The sequence below is a fragment of the Ranitomeya variabilis genome, chromosome 6, assembly GCF_051348905.1.
Source record: "Ranitomeya variabilis isolate aRanVar5 chromosome 6, aRanVar5.hap1, whole genome shotgun sequence".
NCBI lineage: Eukaryota > Metazoa > Chordata > Amphibia > Anura > Dendrobatidae > Ranitomeya > Ranitomeya variabilis.
This window is the reverse complement of record NC_135237.1, coordinates 339,757,287-339,781,036: the sequence shown is the minus strand read 5'-3', so window position 1 is coordinate 339,781,036 and position 23,750 is coordinate 339,757,287. Positions and strand designations below refer to the sequence as shown.

Here is a 23,750-nt window from a genome sequence, read left to right as displayed (position 1 = left end):
GTGTTAAAAAAAGAGACAAAAAGATGTCATTGTATAGTGATTGAGACTAGCAGTATCCTAACAGTACAGGGTGTGTCAAAGACAGCATTAAATCAGCATGACACAAATTGGAAACTCCCGTGATAAAATACAAAACAAGCATGTACAGGTATGAGATGTAGACCAGATGTTAGCATTTTACTGAATGCACAGTTTGTACTAAATCTTTACTCCTACCCTTCTGTTTCTTGCCTGTACAGAGTATTCACAAGAATAGATAATTAGAAGTAGTGTAGCCATCACAGCACTATTCTATTTTGAAAAATCCACATACATATGATATAAAAATAAACTTTCATTTGAAAGAGTTTTTTTAGTAAAAAAAAAATTACTTCTCTTTTTGAATATTCATAAATAAATTCAATAAGTCTATCTCAGTGACGAGCTTATCTTAGTTTGTATAATCAAAATTTTGCAACTTTTTTGAAATGTCCTTAAAAGATTTAAGCTTGATTATGCCTAATTCTGAAATCCGCAATTTTTCACATGCACAAAGATATAGTCTGAACTTCTTTAGTGTTCTGGATTTGATTTTCATCAGCACTTTCAGTTTTTCAGTTTTATCATTGGTGAAAAAAATAAATTGCAAAGTTTCTGCTACCCATTGTAATGTTAACACTAACACACATGGATCATGGGCGGACATACTGTATGTTCAGCCTGTGCAGCTGCACCTGGGCCTGGAGGTGGAGGGGGCCCCTGCAGGGTGTCTAATAATGAGGGCAATCTGACCTGTTTATCTGGACCCGAGGTGGAGGGGGGCCACTGACCAAATTGCCCTCATGTGTGGTGGGCAGGGAGTGATCCCTTCAGCTCGGCTGCCTACAGGAAAAAATGGCATTGGAGCTGCAGTGGTCTGTCCTGCTTCCTGCCCACACTTCCTCTCACACAGGCATGACGTAATCATTCAGTGGCCAGCTGTGTCAGATGCTGTGTGCTTGTGTGTTTTGTTGTATGTATGTATAATGTGTGTGCATGTGTGTAGAGATGAGTGGTGGTGTGTGTGTGTGTGCATGCATGTGTACCGCTGCGTGGGCATGTGCAGAGAGATGAATGGTGCTGTGTCTGTCTGTGTGTAGGTGGGGGAGAGGGAAATGATGGGGGTAATGGGGAGAAGGCAATGATGGTGTGATGGAGAGGGCAATGATGGGGTAATGGGGAGAAGGCAATGATGGAGTGATGGAGAGGGCAAAGATGGGGGTAATGGGGAGAAGGCAATGATGGGGTGAAGGAGAGGGCAATAATGGGGATGGTGGGGGAGAAGGCAATGATGGAGGTAGTGGAAAGGGCAATAATAGGGGTGGAGGGGGAGGACATGATGTAGGTGGTGGAATGGGCAAGGATGGTGATGGTGGAAAGGGCAATGATGGGGATGTGGGGAGGTGGACATTATGGAGGTGGTGGAAAGGGCAATTATGGGGGATAAAGCAATGATGGTGGTAGTGGAAAAGACAATGATGGAAGTGGTAGAGGAGAAGGCAATTTTGGAGTTGGTAGAAAAGGCAATGATGGGAGTGATGGAGAGGGCAATGATTGGGTGGTAGGGGAGAAAGCAATTATAAAGTGGTGGAAAGGGCAGTAATGCGGTGGTGGTGGAAAAAGCAATGATGGAGGAGGTGGAAAGACCAATGATGGGGTGATGGGGGAGAATGCAATGATGGTGGTAGTGGAAAGGACATTTATGGTGGTGGTGAAAGACAATAAAGGGTGTGGTGGGGAGAAGGAAATGATGGAGCTCTGGAAAAAGCAATGATGGGGGTGGGGGAGAAGGTAATGCTGGAGGTCGGGGAGAAGGCAATGATATTGGTAGTGGAAAAGACAATGATGGTGGAGAAGAAGGCAATGATGGAGGTGGTGGAGGAGAAGGCAATGATGGAGGTGGTGAAAAGGGCAATGATGGGAGTGCTAGAGAGGGCAATAATGGGGTTGTAGGGGAGAAAGCAATGATGGAGGTGGCGGAAAGGGCAATGATGGTGGTGGTGGAGAGGGCAATAATGGGGGTGGAGGGAGGAGGAAATGATGGAGGTGGCGGAATGGGCAATGATGGGGTGGGTGAGAGGACAATAATGGGATGTGGGGGGAGGAGGATAATGGGGGGTGTGGGGGATTGGGATGGAGGAAGGGGGACTTATAATGGACTTAGGAACAGGGGAGGTGGAGGAAGACATTATTATCACTTATTATGTCTAATGCAGTCCCTTAGTATATAGTGTACGTACTTATTATGTATAACACAGTCCCTTAGTATATAGTGTACTCACTAATTCTGTATAACACCATGCTTAGTTACATAGTTTTTTATTATGTTTAACACTGTCCCTTAGTAAATAGTGTGCTCACTTATTATGTATAACACAGTCCCTTAGTATATAGTGTATAGTGTACTCACTAATTCTGTATAACACCATCCTTAGTTACATAGTTTCCTCTTTTATATATGTTACCATCCTCTCTAGTTATATATGGTGCCGTCCCTTTTTATATAGCTTCCTCTGCTGTTATGTACAGTGCTGTCTCTTACATTGTGTATTCTTGTTATTTTTGTTATTCACAGCTCCCTCTTTTATTACGTAGTCCCCTCTCTTTTTAGATATAAAATGACTGCTGATGGAGGAGCTGGTGACCAGACGACCAGTTCATCAGCTCTTCCATTAGAAAAGAAGATTTCCCATGCTTCATCAGCCATCATTGCATTATACATCTAGCAAGACAGGATAGTATGTAATAAAAAGGGCTCTGTATAATCCAATATGTAAGGGATGGTACTGTATATAACAAGAGAGGGCACTGTAATATAGGGGACGACAATATACATAATAAAGGAGACTATGTGATATATATGTATGTGTGTGTGGCTGTATATACTGTATATATATATATATATATATATATATATATATATATATATTGCATACATATATAGAGCTTTGTCACCATAGAAGGAAGGGGGCCAAGCACATTTCTTGCACAGGGGCCCCAAGCTGTCAGTGTCTGCCCCTGACATGGATTACACAAGGATGCCCTCCATGTGCTTTTTGTGATTATCGCAGAGCCATAGACTTGTATAGGTAATTTTGGTCCATGACCCAATTAAAAACGAACATGCCTCAGCACCATAAATTAAATTGGGTACACATTCTATCTTTGAAAAACATAAATAGAATACATACTGTATATGATTTTCAGATGTCTAAGTGAAGCCTTAAAGATGGACCTGTTCACACATTTTTTCCTAGAAAATTGGATTCACAGGGTAGTTATTCTTTAGATCTCAGAGTAAAATAAATGTGAGATGTAAAAAATTTAAAAAATCCTTCCTCTCACCTCACTGCTCACCTCTCTAGCCCCACACAATAACACATATGGTCCTCATTGCAACTTCAGATCCACTTCAGCTCATGCTGAAATCTCAGACCTTACATGTTGGTTCAGGACTTCTGGCTTTGATGGAACCCAGGAGGTTGGTGCACATGCACAAGCAAGGTCAGGATCATGATGTCATGACCTGTTCGCACAGAACACTCCCAAATACCCATCAAAATTGTAAAACCAAGCTAATGTTAGAAGATGTGGCGGCCGGGACAAGAGAGGTGGATATTAGAATTTTTAGTTTACATTTTATTAGCCTTTTATGATACAGAACAATAGCAGCCAGGGGCAGCAATCTCACGCTATCTACAGGGAAATGAATTAAAAACAACCACAAATTTTGGCAATCTTTTATAAAAATCCATTACAATTCAATTCCACTCGAATTTATTCTCTCATCTCTATTAGAATCTGTTATTGATGTTCTTTACTGAGCATAGATCATCAATATTATACTAGGGAAAATCTCTTCTAACTACATAACTGTTTGGAGAACACGTTTCAGCTTAGATCATTATTATAGATAGTGGATCAAAGCTGAAACATGTTCTCCAAACCTGGCTATGAGTATGGACAAACTGGTGTTGGTTTAAATAATTACGGGCTCAAACCAGGAACAAGAGTCCATTTAGATTTGTGTTATTTGTCTTAGTTTTTACAGTCTAGCCCTCTATTTGCAGCAATAATGTGACCTCATATTGACCCAAGGTCCCCAAGGTACAAAAGCTACAAATGCAGAATATGGAGGATTAGTGTGTTTCTTGAAATATATGCAATCATGATGCAAATCTCATTTCTTCACATTACAAATGAAATCTTACACCACATACAAAAGAAAGGAGTCCCCAAATATTTGTTTTCTTCTGACAGTAAGATGTTTTGACAAGCCTTTTTCTAGTGTTCTGCATGCATTATTAAAACTGTTAATATTGAGCTTATTTTTCTGACATACCTACAGCGTCTTCCAGGGCATGTTTAATCAGTTATAATATTTAAAAATCTTACATAAATCTGCTTAATGTAATAAGGGAAATAAAATTGTAATCAGAAATTCAAGCTAATACATTGCAAGATTTCTTCATAGTCTGGTATAATTTGAAAGGGATTACCTATACTTTCTTTACTTTTTAGACTTAAAATTAAGTATTGTTTCATTTATTTAGAATGTGTTTCCATAAAAAAGATTTTTAACTGCACTTTTTAGTTTTTCAGTACAAACCAAACAGTATGTCATTGCAAGTCATTCCAGATTTTTCAGATGTGACCTGTTTTCATGCTCATACTCATTTAGACTAATTACTTCTCAATTTATACTTAATTAACAAAAACAGATTAAGGCCGCTTTCACACCATCATACTATGGCCACTTGCTTTTTTACTTTCTCCATATTTCTAATTAGCCAAACCCTGATTATCAAAAAATTGTATGGTGTTCTTAGTTTGGTTCAGTAGAGCCATGATACAAATATCGATATGCAGTCATGTAAATTTGGATTTAGAAAGACTTATTAAAGTTATACCATAGACATATAATAGTGAGTGCATCACAGATGACTAATGACTAGTGTTGAGCGATACCGTCCGATACTTGAAAGTATCGGTATCGGAAAGTATCGGCCGATACCGGCAAAGTATCGGATCTGATCCGATACCGATCCCCGATCCCAATACAAGTCAATGGGACTCAAGTATCGGAAGGTATCCCTGATGGTTCCCAGGGTCTGAAGGAGAGGAAACTCTCCTTCAGGCCCTGGGATCCATATTAATGTGTAAAATAAAGAATTAAAATAAAAAATATTGATATACTCACCTCTCCGACGCAGCCTGGACCTTACCGCTGTGAACCGGCAGCCTTCTTTGCTTAAAATGAGCGCGTTCAGCACCTTCAATGACGTCACGGCTTCTGATTGGTTGCGTGACGCTCATGTGACCGCCACGCGACCAATCAGAAGCCGTGACGTCATCCCTCAGGTCCTAAATTCCTAGAAGGGAATTTAGGACCTGAGGGATGACGTCGCGGCTTGTGATTGGTCGCGTGGCGGTCACATGAGCGGCACGCGACCAATCAGAAGCCGTGACGTCATGGAAGGTGCTGAACGCGCTCATTTTAAACAAAGAAGGCTGCCGGTTACCAGCGGTGATGTCCAGGGGCCTCCGACAGGTGAGTATATCAATATTTTTTATTTTAATTCTTTATTTTACACATTCATATGGATCCCAGGGCCTAAAGGAGAGTTTCCTCTCCTTCAGACCCTGGGAACCATACACTGGAAACTTCCGATTCCGATTCCCGATACCACAAAAGTATCGGATCTCGGTATCGGAATTCCGATACCGCAAGTATCGGCCGATACCCGATACTTGCGGTATAGGAATGCTCAACACTATTAATGACAGGATCCCAGTTGAGTCTATTGAATTGAGAGGCTGTACTAAGCTTTCTGGTGAAAGGAACACCACAGCTCATCATGAATTAGATGATCTGTGACATCACACCCCCACGACTACCTTATCCTACCCCAGCTCCATCTAATTTGGAAGAGCTGTGCAATACTGTTGTGAGAATGTAAAGGGTTGGAAAGCGGAAGATGAAGTTAGTTAACATTCCACAGCACCAGCAACCAAATGCCACCATCTGCTGGGTGAACAAAACAGACAGAAACTGAAAGATGAAGAGAGTATTCCCAGAAGGAAGAGCTTGAAAGAGACACCAGGTCAGGTGAAAGCTTTGTTGCAGTTGTTAAATATAAAAGACTGGTGAAGTGGGAACTCAGTTGGCACCAAGATATGAGAAGGGGACAACGTGTGAGCAGCATAAAGAGCTTGTGGTCACCCCTGGAGTGGAGCTACTTGACAGTGACTGGATACCTGAACAGGTGAGATGTCGTTAGTCAAGTGACTTCACCACTCAAGACCAAATGTACAGACTCTACCGTTCAAGACTCCATATCCAGGCTCTGCAGGTGAAGCACTGAAGGTTAGACACTAATATTTGGATGAGAAGGAATGCCTGTTGTGCTGAGGAGAAGTCCAGAGTGAATCAGACCTTTATTTTCAGAGCAGACATACAGAACAGATCAGAATGTGAGCCGGGGCTGTGCTTCAGAGAACAAAAGCAGCCAGTGCAATAAACACATTGGATTCCAAATTACTCACATATTGGGACTTGCAGCCTAATGGGAAGTACTGGTGACTAGTGTTGAGCGATACCGTCCGATACTTGAAAGTATCGGTATCGGAAAGTATCGGCCGATACCGGCAAAGTATCGGATCCAATCCGATACCGATACCCGATACCAATACAAGTCAATGGGACTCAGGTATCGGACGGTATTCCTGATGGTTCCCAGGGTCTGAAGGAGAGGAAACTCTCCTTCAGGCCCTGGGAACCATATTAATGTGTAAAAGAAAGAATTAAAATAAAAAATATCGCTATACTCACCTGTCCGACGCAGCCGGGACCTCAGCGAGGGAACCGGCAGCGTTGTTTGTTTAAAATTCGCGCTTTTACTTGGTTACGTGAGGTCCCGGCTTGTGATTGGTCAGGGCGGCCATGTTGCCGGGACGCGGACCAATCACAGCAAGCCGTGACGAAATTACGTCACGGCTTGCTGTGATTGGTCTGCGTCCCGGCAACATGGCCGCCATTAACCAATCACAAGCCGTGACGTCACGGGAGGCTGGACATGCGCGTATTTTGAAAAGCGCGCATGTCCAGCCTCCCGTGACGTCACGGCTTGTGATTGGTTAATGGCGGCCATGTTGCCGGGACGTCACTGGAGGCTGGACACGCGCGCTTTTCAAAATACGCGCATGTCCAGCCTCCCGTGACGTCACGGCTTGTGATTGGTTAATGGCGGCCATGTTGCCGGGACGTCACTGGAGGCTGGACACGCGCGCTTTTCAAAATACGCGCATGTCCAGCCTCCCGTGACGTCACGGCTTGTGATTGGTTAATGGCGGCCATGTTGCCGGGACGTCACTGGAGGCTGGACACGCGCGCTTTTCAAAATACGCGCATGTCCAGCCTCCCGTGACGTCACGGCTTGTGATTGGTTAATGGCGGCCATGTTGCCGGGACGCGGACCAATCACAGCAAGCCGTGACGTAATTTCGTCACGGCTTGCTGTGATTGGTCCGCGTCCCGGCAACATGGCCGCCCTGACCAATCACAAGCCGGGACTTCACGTAACCAAGTAAAAGCGCGAAATTTAAACAAACAACGCTGCCGGTTCCCTCGCTGAGGTCCCGGCTGCGTCGGACAGGTGAGTATAGCGATATTTTTTATTTTAATTCTCTTTTTTACACATTATTACATTAATGTTGTTGCGATACCCGATACCCGATACCACAAAAGTATCGGATCTCGGTATCGGAAATTCCGATACAGCAAGTATCGGCCGATACCCGATACTTGCAGTATCGGAATGCTCAACACTACTGGTGACCCCAAGGCCAATGTAACAATCAGAGGTGCCTACAAAAGCATATGATGGTGATGGGCTTAGTATTGAGAGTGACTTTTATAAAGCTGTGACATATGGGCTCTAATACAGTTTTAACTGCTAGATAAGATAAAGTGCTAGATTAAGGTATTGCATTGACTGTAGTAAGTGTCATAACATACTGTACTACTCTTATTGTTACTATTAGTGATTACACAAAATATAATGCAATAGCCATATACTCATCTGAGCTGTAGTGCATCAAAAATAAAAGCGGAGATAACCATCCCATCAGGGGATACTGGCCTTTCGTTATATTGATGGCCAATATCCCTTGATGAACCCCCGTTATTCCCATGGGGGAAGCGCTTCGGTCATTGCTCAGGGATGTCGGTTTTGGAAAAGAGTGTAACCAGTGACCAATGACTCTATATGGATGGTTATTTCCGCTGTTATTGTTTTTTTATGCACTACAGCTCAGATGAGTAAACGGCAATTGCATTATATTTTGTGCAATCAGACACCATTGTAGCTGTGTTTTACTTGTATTATTATTATACATAGCCCTATTATGGGTGACACATGGTTAAAAAGAGCTGGTAATTGTGGAGCCCTGTCTTTATCTGCCATCATGCATTAGGACAGTGAGATAAATGCACAACTATTGCATCCTATTTGCCCACACTTTACATTGGAGTATATGGACATTGTTCTTTAAGGGGACATCTATATTGATTAGATCTATGGTGGCTAATTGTCCATTATAGCCTCAACTATAAAGAGAAAAAATATCCCTTTTTGAATTGTTTATTTTTGTTTTTTTCATTTTGTCATTTTTTCAATTTTTGCTTTTCATATTTATTTATATTTTTTAGTTTTTTTTTCACATGGGCATTGGGTGAATTGGGACACAAATTTGGTGGTTTTAGGGATTTCAGAATTCTGGCATAAAAGTTTTGATGAATCATTTCTATTGTAAAACTACTTTGCTGTTCGTATGTTCAGTATTTTGGCTTTCTATTTTTTTCTACTCCATGTTTTATCCACTAGACAAAAAAAGTGCATGTCACTTCCTTGAAGTGGCTCCTGAAGGAATTTGCTCCAAACTCAGCATTGTCCAATTATAAGACAGTAAAAACTGCTTTAAAAGAAAAATCTGAAGCACTTCAAAATTTCTTTCCAAACTTCTTCAGAGAAAGAAAACTCTTCCAAAACTCTGCCTTGAATCTGCATGAAAAAACACTGCAAACACTCAACATAATGTTGTTGCTACATTGCTGTGCACATGTTCAGTCTTTTGATGCCTCTTTTAACTGCTTACGGGTTCAAAATTGTGAAGTATTCGAAAGAAGAAATATCTTTATTCTTTTGGTAGCTTCATTTTCAAGCTACCCATGTTTTAAAGTTAAATGGATAAGAAAAAGTTGCTGGCAAAAAAGTTGCTGCAAAAATTGACAGCAAAAATGCCACTAATGCCACTTCAGGAAAATACCACCAGCTTTTTCCTTAAGAAGCTTCAACTAGGAAAATCTTTGCCGTTCCACCATCAGAAAAAAAGGCATCATGTGCACAAACCCAAAGAAGGAGCATTTCTTGCAGCAGTTTCTGATTAAAAAATTTGATCGTTCAGAATTCTTCAAAAAGTCTATGTGCATGTTGTCATTCAGATGACCTTGATATTTTACATATACAGTACAAACAAATCGTCCCAGTATCATCACTGTTTTTGATCTAAATTTCTTTAGTGTTTGGTCTGTGAGTCAGTTTTTATCATCAGTGTGTCAGTTATTTTCACATATAAAATAAATATATAAATAAATTGTAAACTGTCTCCTAACCATTGCAATGTAAGTCATGAAGACACACAGTCCGCAAAAAAAACCACAGACATGTGGACAGATCCATAGACAATAATGTGTATATTTTCTATTCATGAAAAATATTCTTTAGGCAAAGACGTGAATTAGACTGGATCATACTAAAACTACAAATTAATACTTATAGGCTATATTAGCAGTTTAAAGAAAACATCTGAATCAATCTTAACTCCTTCACTACCTTTAACGTATACATACGTCAAAGGTCGTGTCCCTCCCTTTGATATGGTCTCCAGCGCCCACATCTTTCCCGACACATGACAGCTGTCAAGTGCCTCTAACAGCTGATGGTGGAATCGCGATTCACCCATGGCTGTTAACTTGTGAAATGTTGCTGTCAATCACTGACAGTGGAATTTAACTCAAGTGCGGTGGAAGTGCATCATAAGACCCGCCCATTGGCACCCTTGTCACATAATCGTGGGGCGCCGATGCATTGGTATGATGACAGGGGATCTGCAGAAGACCCTTGTGCTTGTTATTGTAGATCTCCTATGAATACCGACCCTTGGCTAGTGTTCATAGGAGAGGATGATTTCTGCTACAAATGCTAAATCACAAGTGATCGGAAGATCGCAACTTCAAGTCTCCTAATGGAATTATTCAAGCAAGTAAAAAGTAAAAAAAAGTTTTAAAAAATATATACAAATTAATAAAATATAAAACTTCAAATCACCCCCTCTTTTGCCACAATCAAAATTAAATAAAAAATACACGTTTGCTATCGCTGAGTTCAGAATTATCCTATCTATCAAAATACAAATTAAATTAATTTGATAAGTAAACGGCACTATGAAAAAAAATCCAAAAACCATAATTCCTTTTTTTTTATCTCCGCAAAATTGTAATAAAATGCAATAACAGGAGATCAAAACATCTTATCTACTCAAACATGGCATAAATAAAAATTTCAGCTTGGCTTGCAAAAAATAAACTCTCACCCGGCCCCAGATCCCAAAAAATGAAGACGCTACGTGTCTCTGAAGATGACGCCATTTTTTTTGTACAAACTTTGGAGTTAATTTTCACTAGTTAAATAAAGAAGTACCTGTACATGTTTGATATCTATAAACTCGTATGGACCTGGAGAATCATATTGGAAAATTAGTTTTAGCATTTAGCAAACATGGTAAAAAATAAATAAATTGTAGAATTGCACTTTTTTTTTGCAATTTCACTGCACTTGGTATTTTTTCCCATTTTCCAGTACACTATATGGTCAAATCAATTATGTCGTTCAAAGGTACAGCTTGTCTGGCACACAAGTTCTCACACAGCCATACTGATGGAAAAAAAAATTATGCATCTGGGAAGAAGGGGAGCAAAAAACAAAAACGCAAACATGGAAAATAATAAAGGTCTTTATTAGCAAAGATGGTGTCTCATCTTCCCAGTATAAATACATCACATGGAGTAATCCCTCCAATTTGTGGTAGGGGACCACCCACAACTATTACATAGTATGAGGCAAAATAACATATCACTATTGCGCTAACAAAGTGCATGATATCAATTAGTACATCCAACTTCTAAGGCTATATTCACATAGCAAACATTTTAGCATACATTCAGTGACTCTGTTGGGGATTATGTCTGAAGCACAACAAAAAGGAATTCAGTCATATGCGCTGATGATGGCACTATAATGATGCAGATGGAGTTACAGTATGCACTGTAGTATATCATGTTCAGCCGTATACTCCTAGTTGAGACTGACAACAAGACAGGAATAAAATTAATTTTTTCAGAGGTGTTGTCTGTATTAACATTAAATGTATAACCTACATGCTATATTTGCAGGTAAATAGCATTATCCAGCCTATTTAAGTGTAAATGTGAAGCCACATTGCTATGACACGTACATACTACTATGTTTCTGCTGCATTAGCTTTGTGTGGAAAATGCACTTTGGCCACATTCACTCATTCAGTATTTGGTCAGTATTTTACCTCAGTATGTGTAAGCCAAAATCAGGAGTGGAACAATCAGAGGAGAAGGTATAATAGAAACACGTCACCACTTTTGTATTTCTCACCCACTCCTGGTATTGACTTACAAACACTGAGGTAAAAAAACCAAATACTGACTATGTGAACGTGACCTTATACTTTTCCTCAGATTGGCTTACAAATACTGGTTTTGGCTTACAAATACTGAGGTAGAATACTGAGGTAAAATTCTGACCCTTCACACGTAACCAGTCACTTTCACACTTTGCAGCAATGACTGGCCCAATTTTCAGAAGTAGTTTTCAGTAATAAACAGATGTTGAATTTGAACATTCAACCAAAGTCAAAAAACACAATGATCTTCTCCAATGCTACAGACATAGATACAAAACATCACTTCTTTGTGCCACTTTGCATTTTCTTTCTCACCATGACATTTTCATATAATAAGTGACTAGTTAGCTTTCATGTGCTTCTAGGCCAACTTATGATGCTTTTTTAACATTTTTATGCTTTGACAGGAGTTCCTCGTAATAAAATAGTTCCATACGTGGATAAGCAATCCGCTGCCCTGACATCGAAAGAAGACTTTGATATAGACAAAAAGGTAACAATAACACTTTATGCATCACTCTACGCACAACAATCTCTTTCATACACTACAACAAAAATTTCTAACATGCATTTCCTGGCAGTTGGTATTTTGGGCTTCAAAGGTAGTTTTGATGTGCTTGACAAGTCAAAGCAACTGACATTTTGTGAGATCAGCAATACTGCTAAACCTTTTATTGCTCTGAACACGCCTTTTCTGTAGCTGCTGAACACTTCAGATAAATTAATCAAAGTCCATACCTTTCTGACAGGCTTTGAAGTGGTAATTGGATAATTATTTTCTTTGCTGATTTGGCTCTGCTGTTACAGTTTAGAGGCTATACATATAACCTCAACCTGTTCTGATAACAAACTTAAAGAATGTGGAAAATCGATGACCTTAGTTACCACCAATGTATTTGGAACACGGTGGGATTAAAGGAGTTAAAAACACTACAATTGATGAAAAGTTAAGCCGGCTCATATATAATCTTTCCTTTACACATTGTTTTTTTGGCTATTTCTCACACATAAATCGTACATATTTACCTCCTACTTTTTATAAATTTTTTGAGATGCTTTCCTTTATTCTAAACATTGTGGATAACTCTGCATTTTTAGTTTCTGTAAACCAACACAAGAAAAAAAGTGCAAAAATGGGTTTCATAAAATATATTTTATTTAGATAGTTAATAAATATATAAATATGAAAAACATAAACATAACAAAACATACTGTTCCTGAAAGTGGTACCAGTACACATGTACAATGTGTAGGGTGTAAAATATATTAGAAAAAAACATTAAACAGGTAAAGACCTTACCAAAAATACTCCAAATACTCCAAGTCAGGGAGCTTAGTGTTTTGACTATTACTAAATGATTTCGTGAGAAAGATAAGTAAATACTTACATTTAGATGGTATGTTAGATGTAAGCATTTACTTATCTTATCTTACTAAATCCTTTCATAATAGTCATAGCTAGTGTTGAGCGATACCGTCCGATACTTGAAAGTATCGGTATCGGAAAGTATCGGCCGATACCGGCAAAATATCGGATCCAATCCGATACCGATACCCGATACCAATACAAGTCAATGGGACTCAGGTATCGGACGGTATTCCTGATGGTTCCCAGGGTCTGAAGGAGAGGAAACTCTCCTTCAGGCCCTGGGAACCATATAAATGTGTAAAATAAAGAATTAAAATAAAAAATATCGCTATACTCACCTGTCCGACGCAGCCGGGACCTCGGCGATTGTAAGCGGCAGCGTTGTTTCTTTAAAATTCGCGCTTTTACTTGCTTACGTGAATTCCCGGCTTCTGATTGGTCAGGGCGGCCATGTTGCCGGGACTCGGACCAATCACAGCAAGCCGTGACGAAATTACGTCACGGCTTGCTGTGATTGGTCCGCGTCCCGGCAATATGGCGCCGTGACCAATCACAAGCCGTGACGTCACGGGAGGCTGGACACGCGCGCTTTTCAAAATAAGCGCGTGTCCAGCCTCCCGTGACGTCACGGCTTGTGATTGGTTAATGGCGGCCATGTTCCTGGGACGCGGACCAATCACAGCAAGCCGTGACGTAATTTCGTCACGGCTTGCTGTGATTGGTCCGCATCCCGGCAATATGGCGCCGTGACCAATCACAAGCCGTGACGTCACGGGAGGCTGGACACGCGCGCTTTTCAAAATAAGCGCGTGTCCAGCCTCCCGTGACGTCACGGCTTGTGATTGGTTAATGGCGGCCATGTTGCCGGGACGCGGACCAATCACAGCAAGCCGTGACGTAATTTCGTCACGGCTTGCTGTGATTGGTCCGAGTCCCGGCAACATGGCCGCCCTGACCAATCAGAAGCCGGGAATCACGTAAGCAAGTAAAAGCGCGAATTTTAAAGAAACAACGCTGCCGCTTACAATCGCCGAGGTCCCGGCTGCGTCGGACAGGTGAGTATAGCGATTTTTTTTATTTTAATTCTTTCTTTTACACCTTTTTACATTAATGTTGTTTCGATACCGATATCCGATATTACAAAAATATCGGATCTCGGTATCGGAAATTCCGATACAGCAAGTATCGGCCGATACCCGATACTTGCAGCATCGGAATGCTCAACACTAGTCATAGCACTAAGCTCCCTGACTTGGAGTATTTTAGAAAATCAGCAGAATGGGGAACTTTTAGTACAGCTTAGGCTGCCGTCACACTAGCAGTATTTGGTCAGTATTTTACATCAGTATTTGTAAACCAAAACCAGGAATGGGTGATTAATACAGAAATGGTGCATATGTTTCTATTAAGGTATGTGTCCACGTGCAGGAAACGCTGCGTGTTTGACGCTGCGCAGAGCCGCAGCGTCAAACACACAGCGTCCAGATGTTACAGCATAGTGGAGGGGATTTTATCAAATCCCGTCTCCACTATGCATGGTAACACGCACCCGGCGGCCCTGCGATTCCGGACATGCTGCGTGTCTTTTAAAATCGTAGCATGGCCGTGTACCTTGCGGCGCCGCTGCGCCGCCGCAAGGTATATCACAGGGCCCTATGTGTGGGGTGCGATGATGCTGGATGTGTGCAATGAACACATCCGGCATCATCACGTCACAGAAGGGGCGGGGCTTAGGGCAGAGTGGGTTTGCCGCTCCGTCCAAACCGCCGGCCATCCTGAAGGTGGAAACATACCCTTATACTTTTCCTCTAATTGTTCCACTCCTGGTTTTGGCTTACAAATACTGATGTAAAATACTGACCAAATACTGCTAGTGTGACGGCAGTCTTAGGAGTAGAGATGGGCGAACCCGAACAATAAAGTTCGGCATTCATACTGAACACCTACTGTTTGGGCACGGACACCGAACATGGACTTCACCAGGAAGTCTGTGTTATTGTTACTGTCATGTTACTGTGCATGACAGCGCGGCAAACACCGCTTCTGATCGGCAGTGAAATCATCCCCGCCGGTCAGAGAGCCGCAGTTTCCTTGCTGTCTAAAGACAGTGGGAGCGCTCAGCTATGATCAGAGGTATAAAGTTATCCTCTGGTCACTGGTGTCAGCTGATGGGACAACTGCTCCCATCATCCAACACTTGCTGCCTCTATAAACAGCAAGAGCAGGAGCGGCGGATGATTAAAAAAAAATAACAGCGTGGATTCACCTGTATTTTTGTTAACCAGCCAGGCAAAACTGACAGCTGAGGACTGCAACACTCAGCTGTCAGCTTCAGTAAGGCTGGTTATCAAGAATAGAGGGGTCCCCACGCCATATCTGCGGAATCATTTTCTTGAGGTCATTATGTTGTAATTCATGGTGAAGTGTTGCTCTTTTAGGTGTCAGGGTTTTTTGGGGGGACAATTAAGTTAATATTTACAGGAACATGCCACAGTTTTTTCTCTCATATATTTACATAGAGAACATGAGAAAGAAACTCATAGCAGCCATATATATGAGAGCATTATTAGAAATGTGTGATATTATTTTGTATCAATCTGTGTGGCCTTAGTTAATAGATTTTCAGATCCTTGACATAATATTGATGGACCAATGGATTGAAATGGACTAACATTAATGGGAATCTGTCAGCAGATTTTTGCTTCCTCGTCTGATAGCAGCATAGTGTAGAGAAATAGACTGTGAATCCAATATATAAATCTGATGGATCACTTAGTTTACTGGGTGCAGTGGTTCTGACTAGTGTTGAGCATTCCGATACCGCAAGTATCGGGTATCGGCCGATACTTGCGGTATCGGAATTCCGATACCGAGTTCCGATACTTTTGTGGTATCGGGAATCGGTATCGGAACCATATTCATGTGTAAAATAAAGAATTAAAATAAAAAATATGGATATACTCACCTCTCCGGCGGCCCCTGGACCTTACCGCTGTAACCGGGAGCCTCCGTTCCTAAGAATGTGCCCGTGAAGGACCTTCGATGACGTTGCGACTGACGTCGCGGCTTCTGATTGATCGCGTGAGCGGTCACATGAGCGGTCACGTGACCAATCAGAAGCCGCGACGTCATCGAAGGCCCTTCACGCGCTCATTCTTAGGAACGGAGGCTCCCGGTTACAGCGGTAAGATCCAGGGGCCACCGGAGAGGTGAGTATATCCATATTTTTTATTTTAATTCTTTATTTTACACATGAATATGGATCCCAGGGCCTGAAGGAGAGTTTCCTCTCCTTCAGACCCTGGGAACCATTCCGATACTTTGCGTCCCATTGAAATGCATTGGTATCGGGTATCGGTATCGGCGATATCCAAAATTTTTCGGGTATCGGCCGATACTATCCGATACCGATACTTTCAAGTATCGGACGGTATCGCTCAACACTAGTTCTGACACAATCAGAGATTTAAGATATAGCAGAGCTGACGAAGCTAATCCACCTCATACCTCTGTATACACATTATCTATAGACAACAAGCTGCTTATGATTACAGAGGGTGGAGTGCTGGTATGCCAGCTTGTCACAACAATGATAATCACTGGGTACTAAAACCTTCAGTCTAAGTAGAAAACAGCACACAACTTGACATGTGACACATCGTTGAATTCAGTGTTTTAACCCTCATCTCCTGCTGTTCTCAGATTACATAGAAAAAAACCTGCTGACAGATTCCCTTTAAAGTCCATAGGAAAATAAGTACCAAAGTGAACAACTCACAAAGATGGTAGCATACAAAAGTATCAAGTCTTTTTTTTATTATTTTTATTAAATTTATGCCTGGCAAAGATCCAAACAGGACACAACTGTTCATATATATAATTGAGGACTGTGACATTCATACATACCTGTGAGTGTTAGGGCAGGTGCAGATGACGGTTTTTCTTCATCCGAGAAAATCGGTCCAATTTTGCTCATCAGACACTGATGAGAGTTTGATTACAGATTGATCAGAGTTTTATACGATTTTCTCTGAGATGGAGAGAAAAAAAAGGTTCTCCACTAGTGATGAGCGAACGTGTTCACTCGAACCTGGTGTTCGATCGGACATTAGGGCGTTCGAAGGTGTTCGGTATTCGGCCGAACATCTCGCGGTACTCGAGTGAAATCTCGTTTTTGTTTTTCTCATTTTTGGCGGTTTTTCAAGGAGCCAATCATGTTAGGTGAGCCTTCTAAGCTACTAGCATGACGTAGGGACATGTACAAGACGAGAGCAGTGAGTGGCTGGCCAGATCAGGTGACCTGACCAGCCAATAGACTGCTTTCATTATGTTCGGCGCTTTCAGCCATTTGCAGTGTGAAAGAGCATAGGGACAGACGTGCTGGGGGGACTGGGAATTGATAGGGACTAGAGCAGGGACAAAGACCAGAATTAATCAGGCAGGCAGGGTGCAGAAATCAACAGCCCTTGTCAGGGCTAATCTACGTTTACTACTACTAGTCCTCTCTTGTATTTGCTGGCTAGCTGTGTGGCAGCTGGGACCAGGAGTGCAGCGGCCGCCATCTTAGCTGCGCACTCACTGTCTCAGTGCCAAGTCTCAATCTCAGTCTCCAAGTCAATCTTTATAGGCATTAGGCATTAGGCAGGGATCGTGTGTGCATTAGGCTGGGCTTTATAGTGCGGCGTCCGCCATTTTGGGCGAACGCCGCACTATTAGAATATCGGCTGCTGGATGTTCCTCAGACTCCATTTAGCCTCCAGCACACGCTGTCTGTAACCTCATTTGTGCTGCTGTCTGGGACTTGTAGTGCCTCAGACTCCAGCACACGCTGTAACCTCATTTGTGCTGCTGTCTGGGACTTGTAGTGCCTCAGACTCCAGCACACGCTGTAACCTCATTTGTGCTGCTGTCTGGGACTTGTAGTGCCTCAGACTCCGTAGAGTGGTACAGCACACGCTGTCACCTCATTTAATAATAATAATATTAATTAATAACAATAATTAATAAATTAAAAAAGGAAATATTTGCGGCCTAAAAATAAAACCGCATAAGATATAAAAATGCATTTTTGAGTGATACAGATATACCACACCTGGCCCAAAAATATTTGTTTAGCGTACACATAAGCGCAGTGTACAGAATACGCAATTCTGCCACATATATAGTATATATATATAGTATAGAATACCCTACATTCTAATCCAAGGTTTTGTGTGTCCAAAAAACCGCATTAGATAAAAATTGCATTTTTATAGCACGCCATATCTAATAGTTAAAGAAATAAAGGGTATTTGATGTGAAGAAATACCACAAATATAAACACAGTTTTATATCTGTTACTGGTACCCAAGTTTTGTGGTTCAAAAATACGCTCTGTATTTAGTGACTAGGCCTGTTGCCAGATTTGTGCACGCCATATCTAATAGTTAAAGAAATAAAGGGTATTTGATGTGAAGAAATACCACAAATATAAACACAGTTTTATATCTGTTACTGGTACCCAAGTTTTGTGGTTCAAAAATACGCTCTGTATTTAGTGACTAGGCCTGTGGCCAGATTTGTGCACGCCATATCTAATAGTTAAAGAAATAAAGGGTATTTGATGTGAAGAAATACCACAAATATAAACACAGTTTTATATCTGTTACTGGTACCCAAGTTTTGTGGTTCAAAAATACGCTCTGTATTTAGTGACTAGGCCTGTTGCCAGATTTGTGCACGCCATATCTAATAGTTAAAGAAATAAAGGTTATTTGATGTGAAGAAATACCACAAATATAAACACAGTTTTATATCTGTTACTGGTACCCAAGTTTTGTGGTTCAAAAATACGCTCTGTATTTAGTGACTAGGCCTGTTGCCAGATTTGTGCACGCCATATCTAATAGTTAAAGAAATAAAGGGTATTTGATGTGAAGAAATACCACAAATATAAACACAGTTTTATATCTGTTACTGGTACCCAAGTTTTGTGGTTCAAAAATACGCTCTGTATTTAGTGACTAGGCCTGTTGCCAGATTTGTGCACGCCATATCTAATAGTTAAAGAAATAAAGGGTATTTGATGTGAAGAAATACCACAAATATAAACACAGTTTTATATCTGTTACTGGTACCCAAGTTTTGTGGTTCAAAAATACGCTCTGTATTTAGTGACTAGGCCTGTTGCCAGATTTGTGCACGCCATATCTAATAGTTAAAGAAATAAAGGGTATTTGATGTGAAGAAATACCACAAATATAAACACAGTTTTATATCTGTTACTGGTACCCAAGTTTTGTGGTTCAAAAATACGCTCTGTATTTAGTGACTAGGCCTGTTGCCAGATTTGTGCACGCCATATCTAATAGTTAAAGAAATAAAGGGTATTTGATGTGAAGAAATACCACAAATATAAACACAGTTTTATATCTGTTACTGGTACCCAAGTTTTGTGGTTCAAAAATACGCTCTGTATTTAGTGACTAGGCCTGTTGCCAGATTTGTGCACGCCATATCTAATAGTTAAAGAAATAAAGGGTATTTGATGTGAAGAAATACCACAAATATAAACACAGTTTTATATCTGTTACTGGTACCCAAGTTTTGTGGTTCAAAAATACGCTCTGTATTTAGTGACTAGGCCTGTTGCCAGATTTGTGCACGCCATATCTAATAGTTAAAGAAATAAAGGGTATTTGATGTGAAGAAATACCACAAATATAAACACAGTTTTATATCTGTTACTGGTACCCAAGTTTTGTGGTTCAAAAATACGCTCTGTATTTAGTGACTAGGCCTGTTGCCAGATTTGTGCACGCCATATCTAATAGTTAAAGAAATAAAGGGTATTTGATGTGAAGAAATACCACAAATATAAACACAGTTTTATATCTGTTACTGGTACCCAAGTTTTGTGGTCCAAAAATAAGCTCTGTATTTAGTGACTAGGCCTGTGGCCAGTTTTGTGCACGCCATATCTAATAGTTACATAAAGAAGGGGTATTTGATCTGAAGAAATACCACAAATATAAAACACAGTTTTATATCTGTTACTGATACACATCAGTTTGCTGTAAACCAAGGTTTGGTTGCATAAAATACGCTCTTTACCGAATAGTCCTTTTTGCAACACGCAATATATCCTCTGTTTGGACAAATAGAGTGTATTTCACCTTCATAACTAGCTTTTCTAGCATAACCTTTACAATGGTGAACCCCAGGGGTAAGGGACGAGGACGAGGACGTGGTCGTGGGCGTCAAAGTGAGGTTGCAGGCAGAGGCCGTAGTCCTGGGCAGGGTGACACAGTACCTGCTTCTGATGGAGCACTGGAACGCCGCAGAGTACCCTTTTCTAGCTTCCTGTCCCAATTTACAGTGTCACGTGGCACACCCCTATTGGATCCCCAGCAGTGCGAACAGGTGATCAACTGGATAGCGGATAATGCATCCAGTAGTTTATCCACCGCCCAGTCTTCCACGCAGTCCACCAACGCTAGCCAAGGGAGTGGACCTCAGGATCTTTCAGCTCAACCTCCTCCCGCCCAGCCTGGCCCCTCCTTGGAAATTAGTGATTCAAATCCTGCATACTCCCAGGAACTGTTTTCCCAACCCTTCCTAGATTCACAAAGCACTGCTGAGCAGCAACCTGACCAGTGGGTCTGTCCCGATGCCCAAAATAGAGAGCTTTCCCAGTCTGTGGGTGATGAAAGTGGGGATTTACAAATAGTCTGTGGAGAGGTGTCTGAGGATGAGACACGGGTGTCAGACAGTGAGGTGCTTGTCAGTGCAGTAATTCCCAGGGGGGAGCAGGCTGATGAATGGGAGGAGGAGGAGCCGGTGGATGATGAGGTGACTGACCCCAGCTGGGTTGTTAGGCCTAGTCAAGAGAGTGCTTCGGAGGGGGAGGCAAGTGTAACATCAGAAAACGTTGCAAGAGGTAGACGTGCGACCAGAGGGAGAGGCAGGGCCAGAGTAATTTCATCAGACAGAGGTTCAACAAGTGAACCAGTTTGGTCGAGGCCTCGGTGTTCTAAAGTCTGGAGCTTCTTTAAAGAAAGTGAGGAGGACCGACGGACTGTGTTGTGCAACCTGTGCCACACCAAGCTCAGTAGGGGAGCCACCACTAGCAACCTAAGCACTACCAGCATGCGCAGGCATATGAGTGCTAAACACCCAACTCATTGGAATCAAGGCCGTTCACCTCCTTCTGGTCGCACCGCTGCTCCTTCCCCTGTGTCACATGCTGGCTCTGCCAGTAACTCCCCAGCCCAGGAGCCCGGCACCAGCGACTCCCGCCATGCAACCACTGCTGCACCTTCACCATCCCCCCCACAATCCACCAATGTGTCCCAGCGCAGTGTTCAGCTGTCTTTGCATGAAACATTTGAGCGCAAGCGCAAATATGCCTCCACCCACCCACATGCACAGGCCTTAAATGTCCACGTCTCCAAACTCCTGAGTTTGGAGATGCTGCCCTACAGGCTGGTGGAGACGGAGGCATTCCGCAACCTGATGGCGGTGGCTGCCCCTCGCTACTCCGTCCCAAGCCGCCACTATTTTTCTCGATGTGCCGTCCCAGCACTACACCAGCACGTGTCTCAGAACATCAACCGTGCCCTGACCAACGCGGTTACAGAAAAGGTCCACTTAACCACGGACACGTGGACCAGTGCTGGGGGGCAGGGACACTATATCTCCCTGACGGCACATTGGATTAATTTGGTTGAGGCTGGGACAGAGTCTGAACCGGGGTCAGCTCATGTGTTGCCCACACCCAGGATTGCGGGGCCTACCTCGGTGACTGTTTCCCAGGATTACTATACTTCTCCCCCCTCCTCCTCCTCCTCCTCCTCCACAAACACCACTTGTAAATTTCCATCCGTGGACACGCCACCTTCAGTCGGCAGCTGCAGTCGCAGCAGGACCGCAGTGGGCAAGCGCCAGCAGGCGGTGCTAAAACTGCTGAGCTTAGGTGACAAGAGGCACACTGCCCAGGAGCTGTTACAGGGCATGACGGCTCAGATGGATCTTTGGCTGGCACCGCTGAACCTGAAAGCAGGCATGGTTGTGTGTGACAACGGGCGTAATCTGGTGGCGGCTCTGCAACTGGGCAGACTCACACACGTTCCATGCCTTGCCCACGTGTTCAATCTGGTGGTTCAGCGGTTCCTCAAGACCTACCCCAATCTGTCAGATTTGCTCACCAAGGTGAGACGCATCTGTGCCCATTTCCGCAAATCCACCACTGATGCTGCCACCCTGAGGGCAGTGCAACGACGCTTACAACTGCCAGCTCACCGACTGTTGTGCGACGTGCCAACGAGATGGAATTCCACCCTACACATGTTAAACAGGGTTTACCAGCAGCGCAGAGCCATTGTAGACTGTCAGATGACCACTTCCACCAGAACCGGTAGTCAAGTTAGTCAGCTTCCTCAAATCTACAATGAGGAGTGGACGTGGATGTCTGATATATGTAAGGTGTTAAGCCACTTTGACGAGTCAACACTGATGGTCAGCGGGGATGACGCCATAATCAGCGTCACCATCCCGCTGCTTTGTCTGCTGAAAAAATCATTGCTCAGCATGAAGTCTGAGGCGCATCGATTGTCACAGGAGATGGGGGAAGAAGAGTTGACTGAGAGCCAGAACACCAGCCAGTCTGTTTCTCAGAGTGTAACTGAGGAGGGGGAGGAGGAAGATGAGGATGAAGAGGAGGAGACTGTGGGCGAGACTGAAGACGGTACCCATTCCCTCTTCTCAGTTCAGCGTGTTTGGGCTGAGGAGGAGGAGTTGGAGGAGGAGGAGGAGGAGGAAATGGAGAGTCGGCCTGTTGCGGAGGGGGAATTCATACGTGTTGGGACTATGGCGCACATGGCTGACTTCATGTTAGGCTGCCTTTCCCGTGACCCTCGCGTGAGAAAAATATTTTCCACCAGCGATTACTGGGTGTTCACCCTCTTGGACCCCCGGTACAAGCACAACTTTTCCACTCTAATTCCTATAGAGGAAAGGAGTATGAGACTGCATCAATACCAACTGGCCCTGGTGCACAAGCTGAAAATAGCCTTCCCATCTGACACCGCTAGCGGCAGAGGACGTGGTTCTGAGGGCCAACAAGCGAGGGAGAGGAGGGGAGCAGGCAGCTTGTCAAGCGCTGGCAGAGGATCAATCTCCAAGGCCTTTGCCAGTTTTATGTCACCCATGCAAGAGTATGCCACCAATCCACAGTCTAGACAGAGTAGAGGCGAGATTTACAGAAAGATGGTGAAGGACTACCTAGGTGACCATACCAACGTCCTGCATGATCACTCTGCTCCATACAACTACTGGGTTTCAAAGCTGGACACGTGGCCAGAACTGGCACTGTACGCCTTGGAGGTGCTGGCTTGCCCTGCCGCTAGCGTGTTGTCAGAGCGGGTCTTCAGTGCAGCTGGTGGCATCATCACCGATAAGCGTACACGCCTGTCAACTGACAGCGCTGACAGGCTGACGCTTATCAAGATGAATAAAGCATGGATTTCTACAGATTTCCACTCGCCACCGTGTTAAAGCAGCTCAAACTGAAGTCTGTCATGTCACCGTGCCACTCTCCGTGCTGACGCTG

General features: G+C 42.8%; 1 protein-coding gene across 1 annotated transcript in view; it reads left to right on the top strand.

Annotated features, from left to right (window-relative positions):
* The window catches only part of LOC143783275 (uncharacterized), a 99,525-nt gene that overhangs the window by 53,974 nt on the left and 21,801 nt on the right, over positions 1–23,750 (top strand). Inside the window, exon 4 of the mRNA XM_077271687.1 lies at positions 12,201–12,286. Within this exon, the coding sequence (XP_077127802.1) occupies positions 12,201–12,286 (86 nt within the window). The remainder of the gene's footprint in view (positions 1–12,200; positions 12,287–23,750) is intronic.